This window comes from Gopherus flavomarginatus, chromosome 10 (genome assembly GCF_025201925.1).
Source record: "Gopherus flavomarginatus isolate rGopFla2 chromosome 10, rGopFla2.mat.asm, whole genome shotgun sequence".
Lineage (NCBI taxonomy): Eukaryota > Metazoa > Chordata > Testudines > Testudinidae > Gopherus > Gopherus flavomarginatus.
The window spans coordinates 18,271,007-18,293,746 of record NC_066626.1 but is presented as its reverse complement, the minus strand read 5'-3'; the positions used below and the strand labels follow the sequence as shown (position 1 = coordinate 18,293,746).

The window sequence follows — 22,740 nt, the reverse complement described above, 5'->3', positions numbered from 1 at the left end:
CGAACCCCTCACCTTACCTCTCAACTTCCACAGCCGTGGCCAGAGAATCCAGAGGTTTTGGGTGGTAGTAGGTGGGGGGAGGGGGAATACAAGGTGTAATCTACCCCATTCCCCAGCCAGTGCAGGATTTTTCCATATCTTCAAGTGTAGCGTCCAGTAGGGGTTAAATGTGGAATGGGTGGGATTTCCAGCACATTCCAGGGCACATGATTCCACAGACGAATAGATCTCATTGGCAGGCAATTTCTTAACTATATTTCCTTGCTTCACTAACCTCTTGGGGCTTCCCACTGTAACTGGGAGATTACCAGTCAAGGCCACAGAGCCTTAAAGAGGTGGGCGGTAGCAAGCAGCAGTCAGGCTGGGGGCCCTGCAGGCGTGATGAAACTGTGCTTGTCTGTAACTAGGTCATAGGCAGAGAAGGAGCTGGGGAGGGCTTCAGCCATATTACATTGTGCAGAGCCATGCAAAGCCTTGTGAACTCTGGTATGCACTAGCTGGAGCTACATGATATTCACCCATTACTAGAAGTGACAGTTAATCGATGTCACTGCTGTCGTTTTTCCTTACAATAAGGAAATACGCAATTTTTACATCTACTGCCGACAAGTTCAACTTGTCATAGGCAAAAACGTGAAATACCTGACTAGCAAACAGGAGTTTTAAAGAAGAATTAAGTTATTTTACATCTGAAGTAGGATATCTTTACAATGTTAGCCTTTGCTTAATGAAATCTGTCGCAGCATTAACTGGGTTGATAGGTTGTGGAGAGATGCAGTTAAATGGATTTATTGTGGATGGTTCTGTTTTTCCCCCCTCACACACACACAAGAGGATGTTAGTTCTGGTTTTATTTTAGTCCAGACTAAAATATCCTTCAAGGAAAACAAACCATGGCTGGAATAGTGTTTCACAATAGACTGTAATGCTGAACACTGAAGTGTCACAATATAAGAGACTGAATAAGAAGCATTCAGCTGCCTGAAGAAAGCAGCTCGAGTAATTGCACCTTTATGAAATCCATGGGCACTGGTAGGAGGTAACAATTCCCATACAGTAAGAAGGGTGTAGAATGAAATACAGAGACTTCCCTTCCCCCCCCCCACCCCACTACATCATGGGTTAGTAGCCATTTACTCTGGGAAACTGAAACAAGCTTCCAGCATTCATTAAGTGTTCAAGGAACCCCCCATCACCAGGCTACTGCGCTCTGGTTGCCATTATCAGGGAAGTTGGTTTAATGCATTCATAGGACGGACTATTGAAAAGCTGGAGGTTACTGTGCTGCTGGCACGAGAGGAGAGGACTGTTCCAGTTTCTATGTCTGTTGTACGGTAGGTTACCACTGGTTTAGCCACTCATGTACCATCCTCTGGTTGTGAAGCGAGGCAGAAGAAGTGGGGGAAAGAGGCAGTAGTGAGGGATAAATCAAGGAGGAGAGAAGCCCTGGCCTGCTTTCACTGTTGTCAGGTGTCCTACCACATTCAGATGGCTGGCAAAATAGACCCCACATCCCACCAGTTAATGAGTTAAAACAGGTTTCTAAACAGGTTTCATTTTAAAACAGGTGCCCGTGTCAATTCTCCCAGGACTAGGAAATGTTACACACCGCAGCATAAGCCAGTCACCAGACAGGCGGGCTTCTCTGCAGAGTGCTTCCTGCTGTCTGACCTTACAGTCTGGGCTGAGAGGTTAGTTTCAGGCTCAAGTTTTCTGCAAGCTTCTCCATGAACTCAAAGGTGTTCACGTAATCAGACCGCTTCACGCTGCAGAGGGAAAAACACACCAAACAACAATCTTACGGCACTGACGCTGCCAAGTGTAAAGGGAAAAAACGCTCTTCAGGCTTTGAGTTATAATGCTACCGAAGAAGAGTATAAAACACTGATCAGTTTATAGAGTGACGGTTACTTCTGTGCAGGGACCCTTGTAACAGGACTGCAGGGGAGTGTCACAGAGTGCTAGGCAACACCACCTACTGCATTTTGGAGGTACAGGCCCCTCCCTCAGCCGAAGGGGAGGAGCTACTGAGCCCAGGGCTCAAGCAAGTTCGGGGGACCACAGATGAAAAACAGGGACAGGAGTGAGGTTATATGGCCAAAATCTGGGATCCAGAAGGGGACACCGAGCAGAGAACCCCAGACAGCACCCACTGCTCCTTGAAGGTGTCTAGGGAGCCAGTGGACAGAGCCCAGAGGAACTCTGCCCGGATGCGTGATCGAAGCAAGGAATGGAAACAGGCCCCACAACTGCAGAGCACCTTCCCATCCTGCATCCTCCTCCTGGTTTTCTAGATGGTCACCTTGGTCAGTGCTAGGAGGTGGTCTCTTGACTTCATGGGGCTGGGATAGGGCTTGCATAAATCAGGAGATGAGGGGAAAAGGGCAGCCAGAACCTAAGGAGAAGGATCTGGAGGAGCAGGAAAAGGGGCTGCAACCTGGCATGCTACATGTAGATGTACACCAGGTTCTCCCCGATGCTGCAAAAGGGACAGGTGTCGGGGAGGGAGGTGAAATGCGCCAGGCACACAGCCGTGCTCATGGCTCCATGAAGGAGCCACCAGCTGATCTCCCCAGTCTGCTGTAGGACCAAAGTGGAATACAGGCTGGCCCACCAGGGTTCCTCACCCTCCATGGATGGTAAAAGGTCTTGCCACTTGGTGTCAGGGCGGGACATGAGGGTGAGGCAATGGAATGTGTGGAGCATGAGCATGTACAGCTATTCTCTAGGCATGGTTCGGAAACAAATTGTAAGTCGCACAGCTGGCTCATGTTACAGAAGGGAGAGGACTTGAGGTCTGCGGGGCTGGGGCCTGATAATAAGGTCCAGAGGGCCGGGTGGGTGGGGAGCACCCTCCTAGACAGATTGTGGCTGCAGCTCATTCAGGATTCATGTAAAACAACCTCCCGAAATACCTATGCTTCAACAGTCTCTAAAACAGCTTAATGTCTCATTAGGAGAGTGTAAAACCCACATCAGCACCATTCAGCCAAAAGGGTCAGCTACGCAGGCTCCAGCCCTGAAATGAAGCCAGTGCAGGAGCGGAGCAGACGTGTCGATAACAGTGTACTATGCTGAATGCACAGTAAGGGAAGGGGGAAATGTTTGGACAAAAGAGAGCAGGGCAAACCCCTCCTCCTATGAAAAGTGCCAGGGATCTTCTAGATCCCCAGAGCAGACAAGACATCACTCAAGGTCTCATGTAGAAGACTTTCAGACTTTCATATTGTATCTACCTCAGAAAGGACTGAGGTGCCCTCTTCCAGATTTGAACCTGCAGCTCTTGTTTACATAGGTCCTACCTAGTGCATAGACTAGTAAGACAACCTCTGCCTAGGATTAACAGCAGCACTGCTTTCCCTTTTGCCTGTTTTGTTGCTGCTACTGGTCTTAGGCTTTCTGGCACTCCCCACTCACTGATTTATGACGGGAACATGTATATTCGTTGCTCTGTCAGTAAAACAACATGCCCCTCCCGCCTACAGGCACTTCTCACTCATCCTTGGAAAAGTTGCAAGACTGACTGATTTGCATCAGGCATGTGGAGGCTTGGGCCAGATATTACAGTTGATAGGGAAAGTGTAAATACGGTGGCCTGCCCAAGAGATTGTAGAGTCAGTCTTGAACTATACAATGCACAATTCTCTTCAATCCCTTGTTAACAGGATCAACTCACATTGAGCTGAATGGCTTAGTTCTGTACTAGAATGTTAAGACAGTAGAAGGACATGATGTGGGATCTGATTGGCCCTTCTTTACTTGCCTCACTTTGTAACTGTGTTTGCAGCTCAGATGGTATGCAAGACTATCCCGGCACCCTTAACAGAAGATCTAGTCACCATGGACGGGCATGTGAAGGAGAGAATTGTCAAAATTCTATTTTCTGTAGGTTTTAGGAAGTGTTGAAATCAAGCCTTCATACTAGTGCCGTTCACACTTGCATTTAATAAAAGCAAGTGTCACTGTAAGACAGTCGTCCCATGGCAACCCTCTCCCAGTCTGTTCTGGTCAACATGGGGTCTTACACCATTTGGCCAGACAGGATGGACTGAGCTACTTCGATTGGAAGCTCTTGGGGGCAAGGACTGTCTCTTCACCATATGCAAATCACTTCACCACTCTGATCGTCAGTTTCTCGGTCTGTAAAACAGGACTAACGATGTTGACCTCCTTTGTACTGTGCTTTGAGATCTATGTAAGAGCCGGCTACTCTGATTATTCTGTGCTTGTGCAGCGCCTGGCATAAAGGTTGCTGGTCCATGATGAGGGCATCTAGCTGTTACAGTAATATAAATAATAATAAACAGTGGTTTTAAACCTACCCCCCACCAGCCTGCCATGCACTACTGGTCACTACAGCCTTTAACAGCAATGCCACGGCCCTGTTTAAGGGCAATGCAGACACCGCATACTTACTTAGGTAAACCTTTAATGCAAGCAGCTAAGTCCTTTGTCATGAAGCCAGCCTCTATAGTCTCCACACAGACCTCTTCCAAGGCGGTGGCAAAGTTCTTGAGGTCGGCATTGTTATCCAGTTTAGCTCTGTGAGCCAGTCCCCTAGTCCAGGCAAAAATGGAGGCTAAAGAGAAAGAGAGTGTAACTGCACTGCTGAAACAATAAGATGAGGCTGCACTGTCACAAACAAACAAACAAGAAAGAAATCCCCCGAGTAAGAAATGGAACAACTGATGAAGGCCAATGAAAAAAGCTGAACTTTCAGTGAAAATCTGGAGTGCGAACGGGAGTGACTTCACGTCACTGTCTTTTCTTTGGGTTTTAAAGCAGCTCATGTGCTATTCCTTATCTTTTTTTAAGCTCCAGTATCTCTGTGGTACATGATGGAGAGGAACAGAGGCCAATACGAAGAGCTACATGCAATTAAAACATCCAAAGTTATGAAATACCATACAAGCTGGAATCTGATTACTTCCCTGTAACACGATGCACGGAGAACTAGTATAAGTGCAGATGATGTTTTATCATGATTTTATAGGGCTTGTTGATACACCCACGTAGTGCATGGGCTGCTGGGGAGTGAATCTATCCTGCACGAGCCTGCCATGCGCTAAGTGCCCATGGGGACCCTGCTGCCCCACACTAAAAGTTCCTAGCATGCTTTAATCTACACAGGAGTAGAATAAAGCACACGAGGGAACTCTTTAGTGCATCGCACCAGGGTCCACATGTGCAGGGTAATTTACACCCCGGCTTGTGGTGAACTAAGTGTTCACATAGACAAACCTATACTCTGCTCACTTGTGCTTATCAGCTGTAAACCTATTTTATGGGAAAGCAAAACAACCCAGTGGTGCCATTACTACACCATTAACGCACGGATGTCAGAACATCTCAAAGGTTAATTGTGTATACAATTCATTGCTCCCATCCAGTCAGTTCCAAGCTGCTTGTACTGTACATGGCAGAAGTACCAAAGATGATGCACAAATTATCATGCAATTAGCATGTGTGGCATTCTGCGATGCAGACATTTGCAGAAACAACAATGCGGGTGTTCAGTCTTAACTCCTTCTTACATGTCGCAATCAGTCAGAGAAGCACGAGGCACCTTACCGATGGGATTGGTGGAAGTTTCTTGACCCTTCTGATGCATGCGATAGTGACGTGTAACTGTGCCATGAGCAGCTTCTGCTTCCACTGTCTTGCCATCTGGGCAGATCAGTACGCTGGTCATCATCCCCAGAGAACCATACCCTGCAGGTTATAATCACATGGGTCAAGTCTTCCTCTGAAAACCCCGACTCTGCTAAAGCTACACCACTCTGCCAAGCCACAAGGGAAGCCAAACAAACGTAGAATTCCTGAGTAACAGCCATACATTAAATACTAAAACACCCACTCGTTCAGTTCTGACTTAGGAAGTTGCTCTCGTGTCTGAATCATAGAAGTTATTCACCAAGGACACTAGAAAACTGCAGACATTTTTCCCCACTTCAAGCAAATTCATATTCACCATAACCAGCCACTTTTTTTTTTCTGTCAATGAGCTCAGTCTGTGAGCACCTCTCGTCTCCCATTGACTCCCAAAGCTCTGAAATAAGAGTCACTCAAAACTGCAAGGCAGCATGGGAAGGGGATGGGAGCGGCAAGGCTGTTTAGGAATCGGATTTTGCAGTTGATTTCACACTCGGTGGTCCCAACAAGAGAGAGATTCATATTTCTCCTAGGGGAAAAAAAGCAATGGGAAAAGCTAGCTGCAGTGGGAGGAATGCAAGATTTCCTTAGGGGGTGTGCGTGCAGAGACAGGAGGGAGGCCCTGAGACTTGGCTCGGGGAGGTGTCAGGAGCCAGGTCCAGGTGGGTTCCTACCTGCTCCCAGGCCCGTTCCAGTCCCTCTGAGTCCTGCTCCCTGGCCCAATCCTGGGCTCTGCTGCGGCTGCTCCAGCTCCGGTGGATCCTGCTCGTCTTCCCCCGCCCCAGTGTGTGAGAGTTTATCTGGGGGCAGAGCCCCCACAATATTTCCATTGTGGCGGCACTTCTCCTGCCCCCTTCCCAGTTCCACTGCCCTGCTTCTTAACTGTTCATGTATTTTGCTGTCAATCCTCATTCCTAAGGTGACCATACGGCCCGTTTTGCCCGAGACAGTCCCTTTTTGAAGCCATGTCCCAGCTGTGATGACTTTTTTTTTTTTTTTTTTTTGGCAAAAATGGGCATTTGTCCCATTTGCTCTTGCCAATTGATCATCAGCTGGCAAGAGCAAACAGGACAATTGCCCATTTTTGCCAAAAAAGTGGGGCGTGCATCCCTACTGGGGCGCAGAGGAACAGGCGGGAAGGGGAGGTGAGCGGCAGTGCCACCCCTAGGGGTGGAGGGGAAACGGGGTTTGCGCAAGCAGCAATGCCAGCTGTGTGAGGGCAGGCAGGATTTGAGCGAGCAGCAACACCAGCCACGTGGAGGGGAGGGAACAGGGCTCAGGTGAGGAATTACGCCAGCCCCACATGGGGAGCAGGCTGGGCTTGGACAAGAGCCCTGCACGTGGGAGAGGCAGGGCTCAGGCCAGCAGCTTGGGTCAGCCCAATGTGTGGTGTAGAAGAGGCGCAGGCACGGGCTAGCCCCATGTGCGGGGTTGGGGGAGGGCTCAGGTAAGTGGCTTGGGGCAGCCCCACGTGGTGTCCCGTTTTCCCTTTGGGAAATATGGTCACCTTACTCATTCCCCACATTTACCTTGTCACATTCATCTCCATTCCTACAGAAAAGTTCCATCAGATAAAGGGCTTTGGGAGTGGGAGGAGAAACTTGCTCCTGTACAGAGATTTAAATTTTTGTTCTACGCCACACCTGGTCATCCGGGGTAGTCTGGGCCAGGTCCTCCACTGGTATGAAGTGACATGCTCCAGGAACATCAATGCGCTACACTTGTGCACGCCAGCTAATGACCTGGCTCACTCTGTCTAACATAGTATGACTTTGATTAACATGCCATCTCCTTGGGAGGATCTCAAACCATTTCAGAAGCACGGACGAGTTCTGCCTTGCAACCTCTGCGTGGTAGGCGAGTATTGTTCTCCTCCCCAATTCAGAGAGGAATAGGCACAGATAGACTGAAGGGCTTGCCTAATCTCACATGGACCCAACGGCATTGACAGAACTAGTGTCATGACTTCCTGTCCTCTGCCTTGGCCACATGCATGGCCAGATTAATGCACAGGCAAATCAGGCACATGCCTAGGACCCAAATTTGTGGGATCAAGGGGTTAAAATCGTAGGCCAGTGTCATCCTTCTCCAATGCCTTGCGCCACCAAGGCACCAACCATCCTTCATCCAGGCACCACAACCCTAATTCTGGCCTGGCATGGAGGGGAGATCCCAGGGGCGGAGGAGAATGTGAGCCCATCCTGCGCTCATCTTGCAGCAGTGGTTCCTGTCCCCTAGGTCTAGGCCTGGCTCCCGACTCCAGACACTGCACGTTGTGACCTGGTGCCTGGGGTTGCAGCATGTCATGTTTGGCCCAGATACTTCCCCCTCCACCCGTTATGACAGAGGGGCGACCGGGCCGAACCTGAGTGGTGCTGTAACCTCATGCACCAGGTCACAATGCCCGGAGCAGGACCCAGCCCCATGGGACATGAACTGCCACCGTGGGGTGAGTGTGGTGGGCACTCTCCAATCCCCTCCCCCTCTCCAGAACCAAGGGTGACCAGATAGCGAATGTGAAAAACTGGGACGGGGCGAGGGTAATAGGCTCCTATATAAGACAAAACCCCAAATATCGGGACTGTCCCTATAAAATTAGGACACCTGGTCACCCTACCAGAGCCTCCCCTCTGCACTAGGCAAGGAGAAATGTATGTTTACTTAGGATCCAGTGATGGGTTAATCCAGCCCTGACCACATGGCCATTCTTCCTTCCCCTACATTCTTCAGCACTTAGGGTCCCAACCTGCAGGTCCCAGTGCTTGGAACTCCCATACTTGAACAGGTGTTCCAAGAACCTTACAACTTATGAGATCACTGGGTTTGAGTGCTCCATCCCACAGAAAGAGCCACAGGGAGAGCCTGAGGGAACGGAAAAAACAAACAAATACAAACAAAACCACAAAACCTGTTTTCCTGGTGCCATCCCCTCCGGCAGGAGGAGCTTGTGGGGATGTAAAACTGGGAGCTCATGTCACCTTCTCACCTTCCAGGTCTCTGAGATCTGGGTCACTGGAAGCTTCTTGGGGCAAGGAACAAGAATCCCTCTAAGTTCTGTGTGAGGCAAAATTTGCTGATGGTGCTAAAGAAAGAACACTACTCAACTCATGTTCTTCCTGCGAGTGCCACACACATGCCAACAGGCCACATCTTTGGGTAGGATTCTTACCAAGAGCTACGAATTTTATTCATATCAATATCTATCTGGCTCTTGGCATTTGGGTTACATTTTTGTGTCATTACAATTTCTTTTTTGCTCATGGGGCATTGAGCCAATTTGCTGAGGCGACCTTTCCATGCTCAGTTTTCGCTGCTGCGCCCTGGGTTAAGTCATGCAGGCATTTTGGTGACCAAATTCCAGCTACTGGTGCAAGCACTTTGGGTTTAGAGCCATTAGTACTTGTGGCACTGGAATAGCCATCATACAAAGAAGTCTAAATAGAAGATGGATGCTCTCTTTTTAAAGCTAAGTTTGTATCTCATACTTCGTTTTCTTGAGTCTGTGAACTGCAAACAGTTTGGAGATAAAGCAGTGGCTCTAGGATAAGCATATGCACAGGTGTGAGGCTGGTGGCCTGACTGTTATCGAGGCTTAGCCCAGCGACGTGCTGGAACAGGAACAGGACATACCTTGTGCCACAGAGTCAGACTGCACATCACCGTCATAGTTCTTACAGGCCCAGATAAAGCCACCTTCAGATTTTAGGGCTTGAGCCACCATGTCATCGATGAGTCTATGCTCATACCAGATCTTCTGGGCTTCAAACTGGGGCCTGTATTCTCTGAAAGACAAGAAAACCACCAGGTAGCTTCTGGCAATTACAATTCTAGTCAGTGAAACATGCAGGTGAAAGGCTGAAATGCTTAACTTGCATGAGGAAATGGGAGAGGAAAGGGTCTGTGGGTTCAGATGAAGATGTTTATGGGCCTCGAACCGCACCTGAAAGGACAGGATGTATGTACATTTTGCTCCTGGTTTTATAGGTTTTTATGAAGCATGCATATAAAGATGGCACGTGACCAGTCAGAGGTGGGGGGAGGAGGGAAGACAACCAATGGCTGAGCTCCTCAAATATGTGACAAAGAGCAAACATAAAATTCATGAATTCAGCCTTGAGAATCAGTAGCCCCAATGGTGTTCTCTCTTACACTGAGGCAAATCAACAGCAACTCAGCTGCATTTAAAGGGATTAAACTGGTGAACGGGAGGAGAATATGGATTCATGCTTCTGACACCAATTTACAGGGAATTTTGTGTGATCTTATTTCTGGGATCAATTGGAGTCTAATACTCAAGGAACTCCCTAATTAATTGTGAGAGCTGTAGGACAAGATACTTGCTTCAAAAAAGGCCAAGCAACAATTTACTGAAATCTAGACAGATTCTCTCTTTATAATGTAAGCCATTTTAAGAGTACACATATGTACAGAGAGAAGACTTGCAATGCTCTACTAAAAAATAGTGAGGGTCAAGTTCTAAAGCAACTAGCTAGGGATTTTCCATGACTCCATCCAAATCTCCAGAGCTTTCTTTTTATCCTCAGTAGATGCCAGTGGAGATGGACACCAAAGCCTTGATTCAGGAGAGCCCTTAAGTACATGCTTGAGTGCCCCATCCTGGCTTCAATGAGAGCAGGGGGTGCTGAGCACTTCACAGGTCTGGGCTCTGAATGATGGTGGGGGTTCACAAAGAATAAAAGAACCATCTTTCTACTACAGAAAAATGCTCTAGAAGAGAAAAACTGGAAGTAATCTGTACTAGTTACTTTTCATAGATCTCCTGAAAGATGTCCTTAAAGCGTCCATCGTATCTCTTCAGAATGGTGTTCTTGGTGCTCATGTACAGGGGCCAGCCTTTAGATAATGCCATCTGGAAAGAACTGTGTGCAAAATCCCTGATGGACTGGTCAAGGTTATACATTCCCATAGCTACACCACCACAGCCTATCAGGAAAGGGAGAAAAGAGAACAGTAAATGAGAATGAGCTACAACACTGGCTAAAACCCCCACCCCATTTCTAACAGCACGCTACAGAATTCCCAGCCAGCAGGCTGGAATCCTCCTCGGCAGTCTGTATTTCCTGATGCAGTCCTAGAGACTGTGAAGTATAACAGGATGGAATTCAGTTACAAACAATAGGACTCCTCCTCCCATATGTGCATCGTTTGTCTAATTCTCTCAGTGCTGTGAGGTATGGAGCTAGGCATGGTCCCTGGTGGATCTTTAAGCTTAAGTAACTTTTTACATGGCTGTAGGCCAGATGTAGTTTCCTTCAGCGACTCCTAACTACAGTCCAGATCACCACTACTCATAGAAAGAAAAAAAAAAAACACATGGAAAAGGGTTCTGGGGAGGAAATTGCTGTGTGAGATCCTACTTCTTTGAAGTGGTGGTTTAACCACTGACAGTGTGGACAAAAGCTGTGGGGACCAGCTCCATACTACATGGGTCCCGGGAATCCACGGTCATCTGTGGAGGCCCTGCATCTCTTCACTGGCTCAGACCTCACTGCAGCCTCTTCTGGCTCCCTGAGAGAACAGGTTCATTGTCAGCAGGCTGCAAGGAATGCTCTCCTGTTCCTAGATACCCCATAAGGGCTATAGAGAAGAGACAACACAGCCTTGGACAGTGTTTTGACTAGGTTGTGCACGGCCTGTGTACGTCTGAGGGGAAAGGCAGGAAAACTGTGCATGTCTTCCATTCCACAGTCTGTAATCCCTTCCTCAGTAGAGACCCTGGGAGGAGGAAGGAGAGACCTGCTTGTGGACCAGCAGGGTGGGACAAGTTAGACATTAACATTCCTTAACTTCCTATTTAGTCCAAAGTACATACATTAAAACGGTGTGTGGCATATAGAAGTGGAATCACCCTTTGCAGCAGAAACAACTATCACAGAGAACTCTGGTGATTTTATTGGGAACAACAGGAGCTATGGATTTAAAAATAAGTACAGAGCCAGTCAGCCAAGGAAATACAGTTCCCCTGAACCCTCCTGTCATCTCTTCTGGTCTGAATTACAGCAGGGTAGGATTCACAGCAGCATGCACACCCCCTTCTTTGAGTTGTGAGATTTACTAGAGGCTGCTGTATCTGCCATGAGTTTGATCAAAACTAGACCCGCTGGAATGGTCTTCCTGCTGTTGACAATTACTAAAACGAAAAGATTGAGGTTCCTAGGCTTGACTGTGCTTCCACTTAAATCAATGGCAAAATCCCACAGACTTCAATAAGGCAGTTCCCATTGGCCGATCTCTATGAGAGTCTTCTCGTTGACTTCAGAAAGAGTTGGTTGGGGCCGTTAGTGAGAAACCTGAAATGGGCTCATTCTTATCCAAATGCCTTAGACCAAGGGTACGCAACCTATGGCACACGTGCCGAAGGCGGCGTGCGAGCTGATTTTCAGTGGCACTCACACTGCCCGGGTCCTGGCCACCGGTCCGGGGGGCTCTGCATTTTAATCTAATTTTAAATGAAGCTTCTTAAACATTTTAAAAACCTTATTCACTTTACATACAACAATAGTTTAGTTATATATTATAGACTTATAGAAAGAGATCTTCTAAAAATGTTAAAATGTATTACTGGCACGCGAAACCTTAAACTGGAGTGAATAAATGAAGACTCGGCACAGCACTTCTGAAACGTTGCCAACCCCTGCGTTAGACCTTCACTATTATTTTCAAAGCAAAGTTACCACTGGCTTAAATGGGAGGTTTGCCTAGGTCTGTAGGATCTGGCCTAATTTGAAATGTCTCACTGGCCAAAGTATTTTTCAGTAAGTTTTCTTATGACGACATCCCTCATTTGAAAACCCCAAATGTACTTTTAGAAGGAGTGCCTCGTAAGATAACTTAACCACTGCCTATGTGTATTCCTGGTAATGAGAGAAATAGTTGAGCTTATTACAGAGGTACCTGGTGGTGGCTGGGGAAATAGCCAGACCTTTTCATGACTGAAGAAGGTTTGATTGTTTGTCACAAAAGCAAAGTTGTTTTAAGATGACATTGGGTATTAAACCAAGTTTCATAAAAGCTGAACCTAAGTATGTTGGAATAGGATCCAAGTCTCCATTAGTCACAGCATGCAAATTGGCACCTGGCCTGCCATGCTTAGTGATGTACAGGGCAGAATGGGATTGACTACAAGGTCCTCCAAAGAACTTTTAGGGTTAGGGGTCTCATAGCTACCAAGTTTTGTATAGCCTCAAGTGTAACATTTTCCTGAAAATAATTTAAAGAAGATAATTTGCACATTTGTACATAATTCACATATTACTGTAAATGTCAGTTTCAACACAAGTGCATGGCGTAGTGCTGGTGAAAGGCATTTGATTCACTGCCTTGGTGAACCAAATGCTTTGTTTATCTAGAGTGCAGCAGCAGGGCCGGGAGCCCACACACTACCATGTCAGCTTGGCTCAGCCCTGATCTGGGGGGAGGGGATTTCCCCTAGTAGTTATAGAAGTAGTTCATTCTCCAAGCAGTTTTTGGCTTTTTGACAGAATCTGCCAATTAGCCCAAAGCATGGTGGGGAGTTCGCAATGTGAGAATTTCTCTCTCTGTCAGCGAAGAGCAGTGCATAGCATAGCTACCAATGGCGCAAGCGTCACACAAGATGCATGAGAAGTGGTATGTTTGGTGTGTGTGTGTGTTTTGTATTTAGTTTCTTTGCTTTATGATTTCCAACACAATTGAATTAACTTTCAGCGCTGGAACGTTCTCCTCCCCTCCCACACAAATGAAATAGGCCTCTAAAAGTACAGATGCTGTACCCTGCAGTGAATCTAACACACCCATCAACTTGAATCATGCCAAATACCAGTGACAATTACAGCTTTTGTGACACCATACATACCTTCAAAGTTATGGATCAGATAGGTCACTGGTTTGCCGCCATCTTTCGGTGTATAAGTCATCTCTACTTTTCCAGGCCCAGGAACAACAAAATCTGTTGCTCTGTACTGTATAAAAGAGAGAAGAGTTACGTTTAGTAGTTTCAGCCAATACACAGGTTAAACTGCAAGAGCAATAGTCATGTTTGGTCAAATAGCAATTGTCATTCATAGGAAAAATGTGGAAATAGATGCAGTAAAAGAGCTGAAAAATGCAGAAATGTACATTTTCCAGATGTAGATGATTTTAAAGTGGCAGGTCTCTAAAAATATTGTTTAATATTCAGTGGGGGAAGGGAAAGGGATATTCTGGGAAATTCTATTGATTCCATTTCATAATTGGGTTAACGCAACTATGCTCCAAACTACACTCTCTTGACAATGGCTGTGAATTATGCTACTAGTGTCTAACCTTTCACTTCTGAGCCCTGAATTCCAAACAGGCCTAACTACAGTAACAATCATTCTTAAGCATTTGTGAATGGGTGAAAACTGCCCACGCAGGCAACACACATACTCTAAAAAACCCACATAACTGTAAAACTTAGTTACAAAAAATGTGTATCATCTTCCAAATTGTCCTGGGTAAATGTCATTAGGTTCTTTTTAGGCTACTCTCCATTACAGCCTTCGAGCCTTCTCACCATTCCCTTGCCGACATCAGAAATGTTCTTCCCAAGCTCTACAGTTCACTGTTTTTCCTTTCTCTCTTCCCATCTATTATTCCTTTCACTTTAATCTCTTGCTCTGGCAAGTTTCCACTTCTTTTGCTTTATCAACACACTGTCTAGCCTACTGCAATTTCCACTGCCTACTTAATTATTCAGTGCTCTTGATTTATTTCTTAAAGACATAAGACTAATTATTCTTTTTTGTGAGGTATGGGCTCGGCAATTTCTTCTTGCTCCTAGGAATTAGATACTCAGCTGTGGCCTACCATTTTAGGTGAGCATATGACTTACCTAACTCTTCTATAACACTGCTCATCCATAGATTTCAAAGCACTTTACAAAGGTCTGTATCATTATTCCCTTTTTACGAATGGGGAAACTGAGGCACCAAGCTGCTATGACTTGCTCAACATCACACAGCAGGTGAGTGGCAGGGCTGGGAACAGAGCCTAGGTCTGACTTCCAGTCCAGGACCCTTCCCATGGGAGCACACTGCTTTCCACGCCATTTCGTTTCACTTGAACAGGTTCAGACCAAAACTCATTCCTCCCTCAACCATTTCTGCACCAAGTGGAATCTGTGTGGACAATCACTTGAAGGACAAATGCTTTTTCACTAAGCTTTCAAACTTGTATTTAAATCAGGTGCTCAAATGACACGATTTATTTGCAAGACCAAACAAACCCAGGACAAGTAAATGATGTGGCAAGAACCCAGTATGTTGCCAAAAAACAAAAACACCCACCAGCTCCTCATTAGCTCACCTGCATAAACCGTTTGGCCCAATTGTGCATCGTGAACAGGAGTAGGGCAGGCAATGAGACTCCTCTGCCCCAACAAAATGTTTTTCTTCCTCCCTCTAAAGGTCTCATTAAAGTGAGCTTTCCTTGGGGGTGGAGGGGTGTTCTGCTGCCAGAGTGGGTCTTCCAGTTAAATAGACTGACATCTTTCAGAACACTAGAGGACACTCTCAGCTTCATATTACACCAGCTCTCTCAGTATTAGCTATCATTAAAGAATAGGAATGTTCCTCATTAAGATGTGGCCTGAGGTTTCCAAGTACCACTGGTCAGTCTCCCCAGGCACAACTATAAGGTAACCAAGCAAGTAGGTTTTGTTGGTTGTGGGTTGTTTTGTGAATGAAATGAGTATCTGGCTCCTCAAAAGCTGCCCATGGTGGAAACAAGGAGAATCGAGAAGTAATTTGGATGTTGGGCTACCTGGAAGTACCTCAGACAACTCAACAACACTGGGACAAGAGGAAGGAAAAAATTTAGGGGTAGAGTCTGTCCTATACAGTCACCGCAGCAATGGGGTGGGAGGAGGGCCTTGGGAGCAGTTGCTGGAGGCATTCTGTTTCTAGACTGCGAAGGCAGTGAGCTTGCTTTCGGGGCAGTTGGAAATTTCTACACTCTTTAATAAGAAACAGTGCACTCTACCTCCAGCATAGGCCTCTGTATATTATTAGTAGAACTGTGATAGCTCCAGTCATCGACCAGCACCATGGTACAAACACAGAATGCTAATAAGCTTGGAGCATGATGAGTGCATCTCCACCCCTCTCGTGGATCTGTGAAAAAGCAGCTAAAATATGGCCTTTAAGAGATATCACACGTGTGTTGGGTGCATGCTGTAACAGAGAATGACCCTAAAGTAGTAACTCACTTGGTCCCCATAAGCGTGACGGCCAATGATGATGGGTTTCACCCATCCAGATACCAGCCGGGGGATGTTTTTGCAGATAATGGCCTCCCTGAAGACTGTGCCACCCAGAATGTTTCGAATTGTCCCATTCGGAGACTTCCACATTTGCTTCAGCTTGAACTCCTCCACTCTCTTCTCATCCGGAGTGATAGTAGCGCACTTGATGCCGACATTGTACTTCCTTATCGCCTCTGCTGCTTCTACTGTCACCTTGTCATCGGTCGCATCACGATTTTCCATGCCCAAGTCATAGCTACAAATAATCAAGTCAAAGTCACCTGATGGATCAGTCTAAGATGCTTATGGTCCTACATGATATAAATGCACAACACACACACAGTCCTAGAATTCTGTCATTACTGGTATCTACATCGAGCCAACCTGCACTCCACCAGGAGTCAAAACAAGGGAAAGTAGATGGTCTTAACACCAGTATCTTCCCTCAAGATTTCTGCAAGTGAGGGTGCAGGGCTGACTTTAGTTTATGATTGAGAGTAGTGTAGGAGCCCTGCCAAGAGCATCTGCTGCAAGGGTACACAGATGTGTGCATCCCCAGCCTTGGCCATGTCACATTCTCAACTAGTACCCAACTGCTTTGTGAGTATCTAATCAACCTGTCACCCTGGCAGCTCAAGTGAAGTTGTGGCTGTTTTGCATTATTTCAGCCTTCCCCGCTGGATTTTCCACTATGGGACTCTCTGCCTGCGTGCAAATCAGCATAAACTCTGAGTGAATCAGACCCTTCTACTGCAAGCTTCTTGGGGCTGGGACTGTGGCTTTCTTTGTGTAACACATAACACTAAGCACACCAACAGGACCCACGAACAATACCAGTGATGATGGAGTCGGCACACTGTTACGCTTTAAAATGACATCTGAACTTATTTCTTTAAAACAGCGGAGGGGAAAACATTTACTATACTTATTACTGTTTTTATGAACAATTGTGCTCTGCATATTTGTCCTTGAAGTATAATCAGTTACGTGTAAAACAGGGCACGAGTGTATCCATTGTACTTGGGAAGACAGTGTCGGTCTCCTTCCCCACTTTTTAAGAATGGACTCCTCCAGACACTGTGTGTTCAATAGGCTGCTAGGTTCCTGTAAGATCCTCTTGGCACTAGCAAGCAGTAAATCTTGGGCGAGTAGGAGGTGGAGGCTCCAGAACAAAAGCAAACTGCTTTGGAAGTAGGGAAAAGGTCAGACTGGGTGAGTTTGACTAATGATTGACACCACTGAAGATTTCATCATACAACTGGGAAAATAAAAAACCATGAACATGGCTGCTGCCACTGTAATTCTGACCTACTACTTTGAGGATAGGAAGGGAAGGAATAGCTCTTTATTTTCCTAAAATAAGTCTTGTAGGCAGTGTCACCACATTCCAACAGGCGTGATACCCCCTCCCCGTTTTCTTAAAAACTTGCTCCTAATTTATTATTCTGGAGGTGAGCAAAGGTGGATGGATGCAGTTTATGAAACTGTGAGAAGCGTGAACAGTCACAGACTAATCCAAACAGGTTTAATCCTGTTCCATCTCCCCTGCAACAGTCACTTCGTACCACTCCGGCAGCCTAAATGGGTAAAAAAGCCCTGTGGGGAATTCCCCCCATGTTGGCATAAGGCCAGTTGGAGCCCAACATCATCATTCAGTAAAGCTGTCAGTGTAGGGATGTGCTGGGGGCAGGGGGTTAAGAAATAATGGCTGAATTCCAGCTAGTTTAGCTTGCATAAAACATACAGGCAACTATACATGCTGCTCTAACACTGGAGGCATCACCAGACCTAGAGCAGCCCAGAATTAAAGAGGTCCAAAGGTGGTAACTGAACACCTGGGCTCTGATTCCTGCGCAGTCCCTTCTAAGAGGCACAGCACAGTTTAATCCACTTACTACTGAGCATACACCTCTTACCTTTGTGAGTGCAGGGAGACTGTCCGTGAAAGGCTTTGCAGGAATAAGGTCATAGGAAAGACATTTTGGCAAACAGGTTTTTCACCACAAAGTAGTGGCTTTAAGTAGATGACTGAGCCCTTCCTGGTGCTCTTCAGAACAAATCATTTTGCAAACCAAGCAGAGGAGCACTGAGTGCTGGAGGGGAGATGTCTGTGGGAGGCCAGTTCTCTGACATGGTATAAACCCCCACATATGCAAAAATATAAACCAAAGCCCAACAGTAAATCAGCCATGTATAATATATGGTTACCTGTGCAGGTCCAGATCCACATATGGAAATATCAGCTTTTCTTTAATCAGTTCCCAAATCACCCGAGTCATTTCATCTCCTTGCATCTCCACAACAGACCCTCCATGGATTTTTTTGGACATCTTGAACTAAATAAGATGTAAAAACAAACTAAACTGTCTCTGTATTAAGCAATGCACATTTTTGTTAACATAAACAGGAAAAAAAAAAGTCCCAATCCTACAAACACTAATCCTTTAGCAGTGTCGCCAACTCTCATTTTATTGTGAATCTCCTGAAATGTGGTGCTTTTCTTAAAGCCCCGGCTTCTGGATGCTTCTGATTAGGTGAGAATCTTAACATTCATGTACATTTCTATCCCTGGTGATTGTGGAGAGAAGGTGAAAATGTGCCCCGAGTGCCTCCCAAAGGCTCAAAATCCAGAAGGGAAATAAAGAGTGTCCCAAATTTATTAGTTAAAAAATCCTCATGGTTTCTAAGCCAATCTCGTGATTTTTCAGGGACCAGACTCACGAATTTTGAATGCTTAAGGGTGGTGATACATATTCATCTTAGTAGAGATCGGCTCATCACTGCTTTTTTTTCCCCCTTTAGGAGTAAAATGTCACATTGGTACAGAAATGCTGAGGATATACAAATACAACTCTTTACTTGGACATCTTGTTTTTGGGGTTAAATACTGGAATGCATCAGCTTTCTGAAAACAGCTTTCAGCTTTCTGAAAAACTGAAGTACTGGAGTCAAGGGTCATTAAAAATATTTTCCATCAAGACTCTAGATGGCTCTTATTTGCATTTTGATCCTTGTCAACAGAAAGTACTATTCAAACACTTTATGCTCTACTTTCAAATGGCTACAATCGCTTGGTGACTACTTCTGCTTACACAAGAACTATGACTTGGCAATTTTTTCTCAAACGCAAACGCAACCTAGTTCTCATAGGCAGTTCTCATTAGTTATTTTAAGTTCTCAACTTAGAGACAGGAAACTCCTGCTTATGGCCCCGATCCTATAAACACTTATACCCATGCACAACTTCATGTACATGAGTAGTTTCACTGGATTCAATGGGAGGACTCACATGAGTAAAGTTATGCACAGGCATAAGTGTTTGCAGATTTGGGGCCTTAATGTGTAAATACTGAGCCTTACTGACAGTAAAAATTCTTCGCATTAGTAATACTTATTCAGCATTCATGTATCCAGTCTATTCTTAGACTTTAAGTGAAAGTAATGGAATAATTAATATAAATATTTCATAATTTATACAACAGCTTTCATTTGAGGATGCCGGAGCCATTTACAAACATTTCTTAAGCTTCACAAGAAGCTTTGAGGTAGGAAAGGGGTCACATGCCTGTTTTACAGATGGGGAAAGCGAGGCAGAGAGGGTAAGTGACTTGCCCAAGGTCATACAGAGTCCCGGGAAGAGCTGGGAACAGAACAGAGAACTTTTGATTCAGTCTTGTGCTCCAACTGCTAGACCATGCTTCACTGTTTTACTTCCTCTAAAAACCCATCTTCCAAAGTGGCAATAATTTGCAGCCTTATGCTGCTCATAATTCCATCTGGACATATCAATTTGAATAACAACCAATCTGAAACATTTTAAAGGTAATTTTTTTTTATTATATCCAAAGATAGTGTCCTTGCCAATATTAGATGTGGTTACCTACTGCTTATTACAAGCCACTATATAAATGACCATTCACAAAACTTTGGCTGAACTCATAATAGGCTCAGCCCACACATATAAATACTCCAGGCCTAATTCTCAAACATGTTTTTTTCAGTGAGGAGAAGGGTCTTGTGGTTAGGGCACAGGATTACTGGTTAAAAGATTCTGTGTTCTGTTTCTGGCTCTGGGTGACTTTAGCAATTCATTTAGCCAACACTTTCAAGAAAGAAGCCATTGATTTTGGGGTGTTTTAAAAGTTTGAGAGCCCAGAATAAGGCAACCAAAACTGACCATTTTTGAATTTTTGGCTGCTACTCACTGTGGCCTTTGCCATCAGTAGAAAAAAATTAAAAGATGCATTTAAACATGTTAACTAACAACACTTTCCCTAGTATGGCTATGGCCTATGAGCCTCAGTTTCCCCACCTATAAAACAGATGATAAAACATTTAGACACACAGATGTCTAAACACTGATTTGAACAGCTACATGGGGTATTTGGCCACCCTATTAAGGAGCTCTGATAGTTACTTCAGTGATCTATCCCTTTCAGGTTTCCCAGATTCTTGCCTCAGAGCATGGACTTTAAAACATCTTCTCCCCTTTCATATCCTCAGCCCACACACCTAGCCAAAAAGACCTAGATTGGACTTTCCCAACACTCTTTCATTAGGAGAGGCTCATTGCATAGTGTAGTTGCTATTTACATTATTGCAAGTTACACAGTTCAAATCACATCCACATTAGAGATGTGCAAGAGTGCAGCTATGACAGGGGCTAGAATTGCAGTGCTGGCAAGGACTGAGATCAGAATTTGGTTTTGGGCCTTGTGTGCCTGGGAAAGTTTTACGTTATAGCAGTATAACTATGCCATTATAACCCTCTGCACAGCCAATCTTATTGTGGAAGAAGACTGGCTTTTTGCTGGTTTAGCTTAACCCCCTTCTAGAGTGAAATAACTAACCTCCCCTGCAAAAAAGCCACTCCTACAAGAAATGTCCACAGGAGAGGTTATTCGGGAATAACTATACTGGCTGAAATTCACAGTTTAGGTTATACAAAGAAACAAAATCATTTCCACTCAGACTAGGTCTGTACTAATGTAAAAGTGATCTAAGCTAAACAATAGAGTCTCACTGTGAAGCTCTGCTTGTCATGAAGCAGCAGTCATTTGATATTAATTTGCAATCTATGAACTGTCACTTCGTATTTTCCAAAGATTTACAAATCCTACTCTTCACAGCAACTCATAATGAAGTGTTTTAAAGGCACATCTTTTGAAAACACCAGAAACACTGTAAACTTTCCAGGGGGAGAATGAAGTCATGCACTCAGACTGTTTCTGAGCAGGGACAGCCTTGACACGCCCCTGCACCCTCACCCACCCAGGAGAGACTGTCAGACCTCTGAAAAGGGTATAAAGCTGCAAAACAAATCTAGATCCAGGCCGTCTGTAGAAGCCAGCTAGCGCTGCTGTAGGTATGCCATTCTGGAGGTGCCATGCCCGCTTTAAGGCAAAGCGGATCGTGACTTTCAGCCTGGGTGGGGGCCGGTTAGATTCACAACGGCGGCGCTTGCTGGGGTGTAAAGTACAGAGGTCAGATAATAACACCGTGTGCTCCGAGGCCAAAGGGGACTGTGCAAACAGATCAAAGGGAAAAGGTCTCTATGTTTAAGGCTGCGGCGGGGGGGCGGGGGCTGCCTGTACCCCCCCGCCCAGCGATCAGGCCCCGTTTCTAGAGAGAAGACTGACCCCTTCCTCTCCACATCGGCCCAGCCCGGGGACCCCAGCCCCGGAGCGGCTCGGCCAGCGGAGCCTCGGCGCCCCCCGGGCAGACGGGGCCGCTGTCACTGCCAGCCCCGAGCCCGGGCGGCGCCCCGCTTACCTCGGGCTGTCACTGGCTTGGGCAGCGCTGCCTCCGCACCCGGCCTGCTCCTGTTCCTGTTCCTGTTCCTGCTCCTGCTCCTGCTCGCAGCCGGCCGGGCTCCCCCTGCCGGCCCCCGGCTCGCCCAGGTCCCAGCGGCCCGGCTCCGCCTCCGCCACCGACCCGCCAATGGCCTCGCCGACGGGCAGCCAATGGGGGCGGCCCACGCGGGCGGGGCGGCGGGCGGGTAGAGGGGGGGCCGCAGCCAGTCGGGGGGGCTGAGGGGGAGGCACAGGGAGATTGGTGCCCGGGGCGAACTTGGCTTTTGATGGCCCTGACCCCCGTGGGCACGGAGCCCCCCCCTTGCCCCTATGGCGGCCTCACCCTCCTGCACCCCAACCCCTGCACTTCCCTCCTGTGCCCTGGCCGCGAAACTGAGCTGGCTGCCGGGGGAGCTGGTATTGCTGCTCACTCCCCCCAGGAACGCTGCTCCTCTGGGGGGCCCGACAGTAACCGCAGGGCTCCCTGCAGCCAGGTCACTTTCCTGGGGTGAGCCGATGTTCCGATTTTATAGGGACAGTCCTGATTTTGGGGTCTTTTTCTTATGTAGAGTCCTGTTACCTCCCACCCACTGTCCCGATTTTTCACACTTGCTCTCTTCTCTATTTTCCCCACCTGCAGTGGGTGAGGTGAAGGCAGAGAGCAGCAACTCCTGATGCTGGACTCACAGCACAGCCCAGATGGGGAAAGTGACCTGGATGCATGGAGCACTTGGTGTTGCTCCTCGCTTCCTCCCTTACTGCCCCCTTGAGGGGGGCGAGCAGTATCTGTGTTGCATCACCATTTCCCCCTCCCACCGCCCCCCGTTGGGAGGAAGCAGGGAGAAATCTGGATGCTCCCCGCCCACAATACAGCACTCCCCTGCCAGCCGGGGTCAGTTTCTGACTCCACATGGGTAGTGTGCACCTCTGCACTGCCACAGGGCACCCCTTTGACTATGATGCCCCGGACGGTTGCCCTGGTGGCCCCCCCCCTAAGACCAGCCCTGGGGAGGCAGCAGGGAGGAGGAGAAA

General features: G+C 46.7%; 1 protein-coding gene across 2 annotated transcripts; it reads right to left on the bottom strand.

The window, feature by feature from the left end:
- Positions 1–834: 834 nt before the first annotated feature.
- On the bottom strand, positions 835–21,802 carry IDH1 (isocitrate dehydrogenase (NADP(+)) 1). 2 transcript variants are annotated; one of them, XM_050916184.1, is made up of 10 exons: positions 21,689–21,765; positions 21,207–21,379; positions 18,125–18,252; positions 15,881–16,172; positions 13,508–13,613; positions 10,419–10,596; positions 9,283–9,434; positions 5,572–5,712; positions 4,417–4,579; positions 835–1,766 (listed from the first exon to the last, which is right to left on the bottom strand). In XM_050916184.1, exons 3-10 carry the CDS (start codon positions 18,244–18,246, stop codon positions 1,673–1,675), a joined length of 1,248 nt encoding a protein of 415 aa, XP_050772141.1. In that variant the 5' UTR covers positions 18,247–18,252; positions 21,207–21,379; positions 21,689–21,765; the 3' UTR covers positions 835–1,672. The 2 variants fall into 2 exon arrangements, with proteins under 2 accessions (XP_050772141.1, XP_050772140.1); XM_050916183.1 differs by lacking the exon at positions 21,207–21,379 and having other exon boundaries at positions 21,689–21,802.
- Positions 21,803–22,740: the final 938 nt, after the last annotated feature.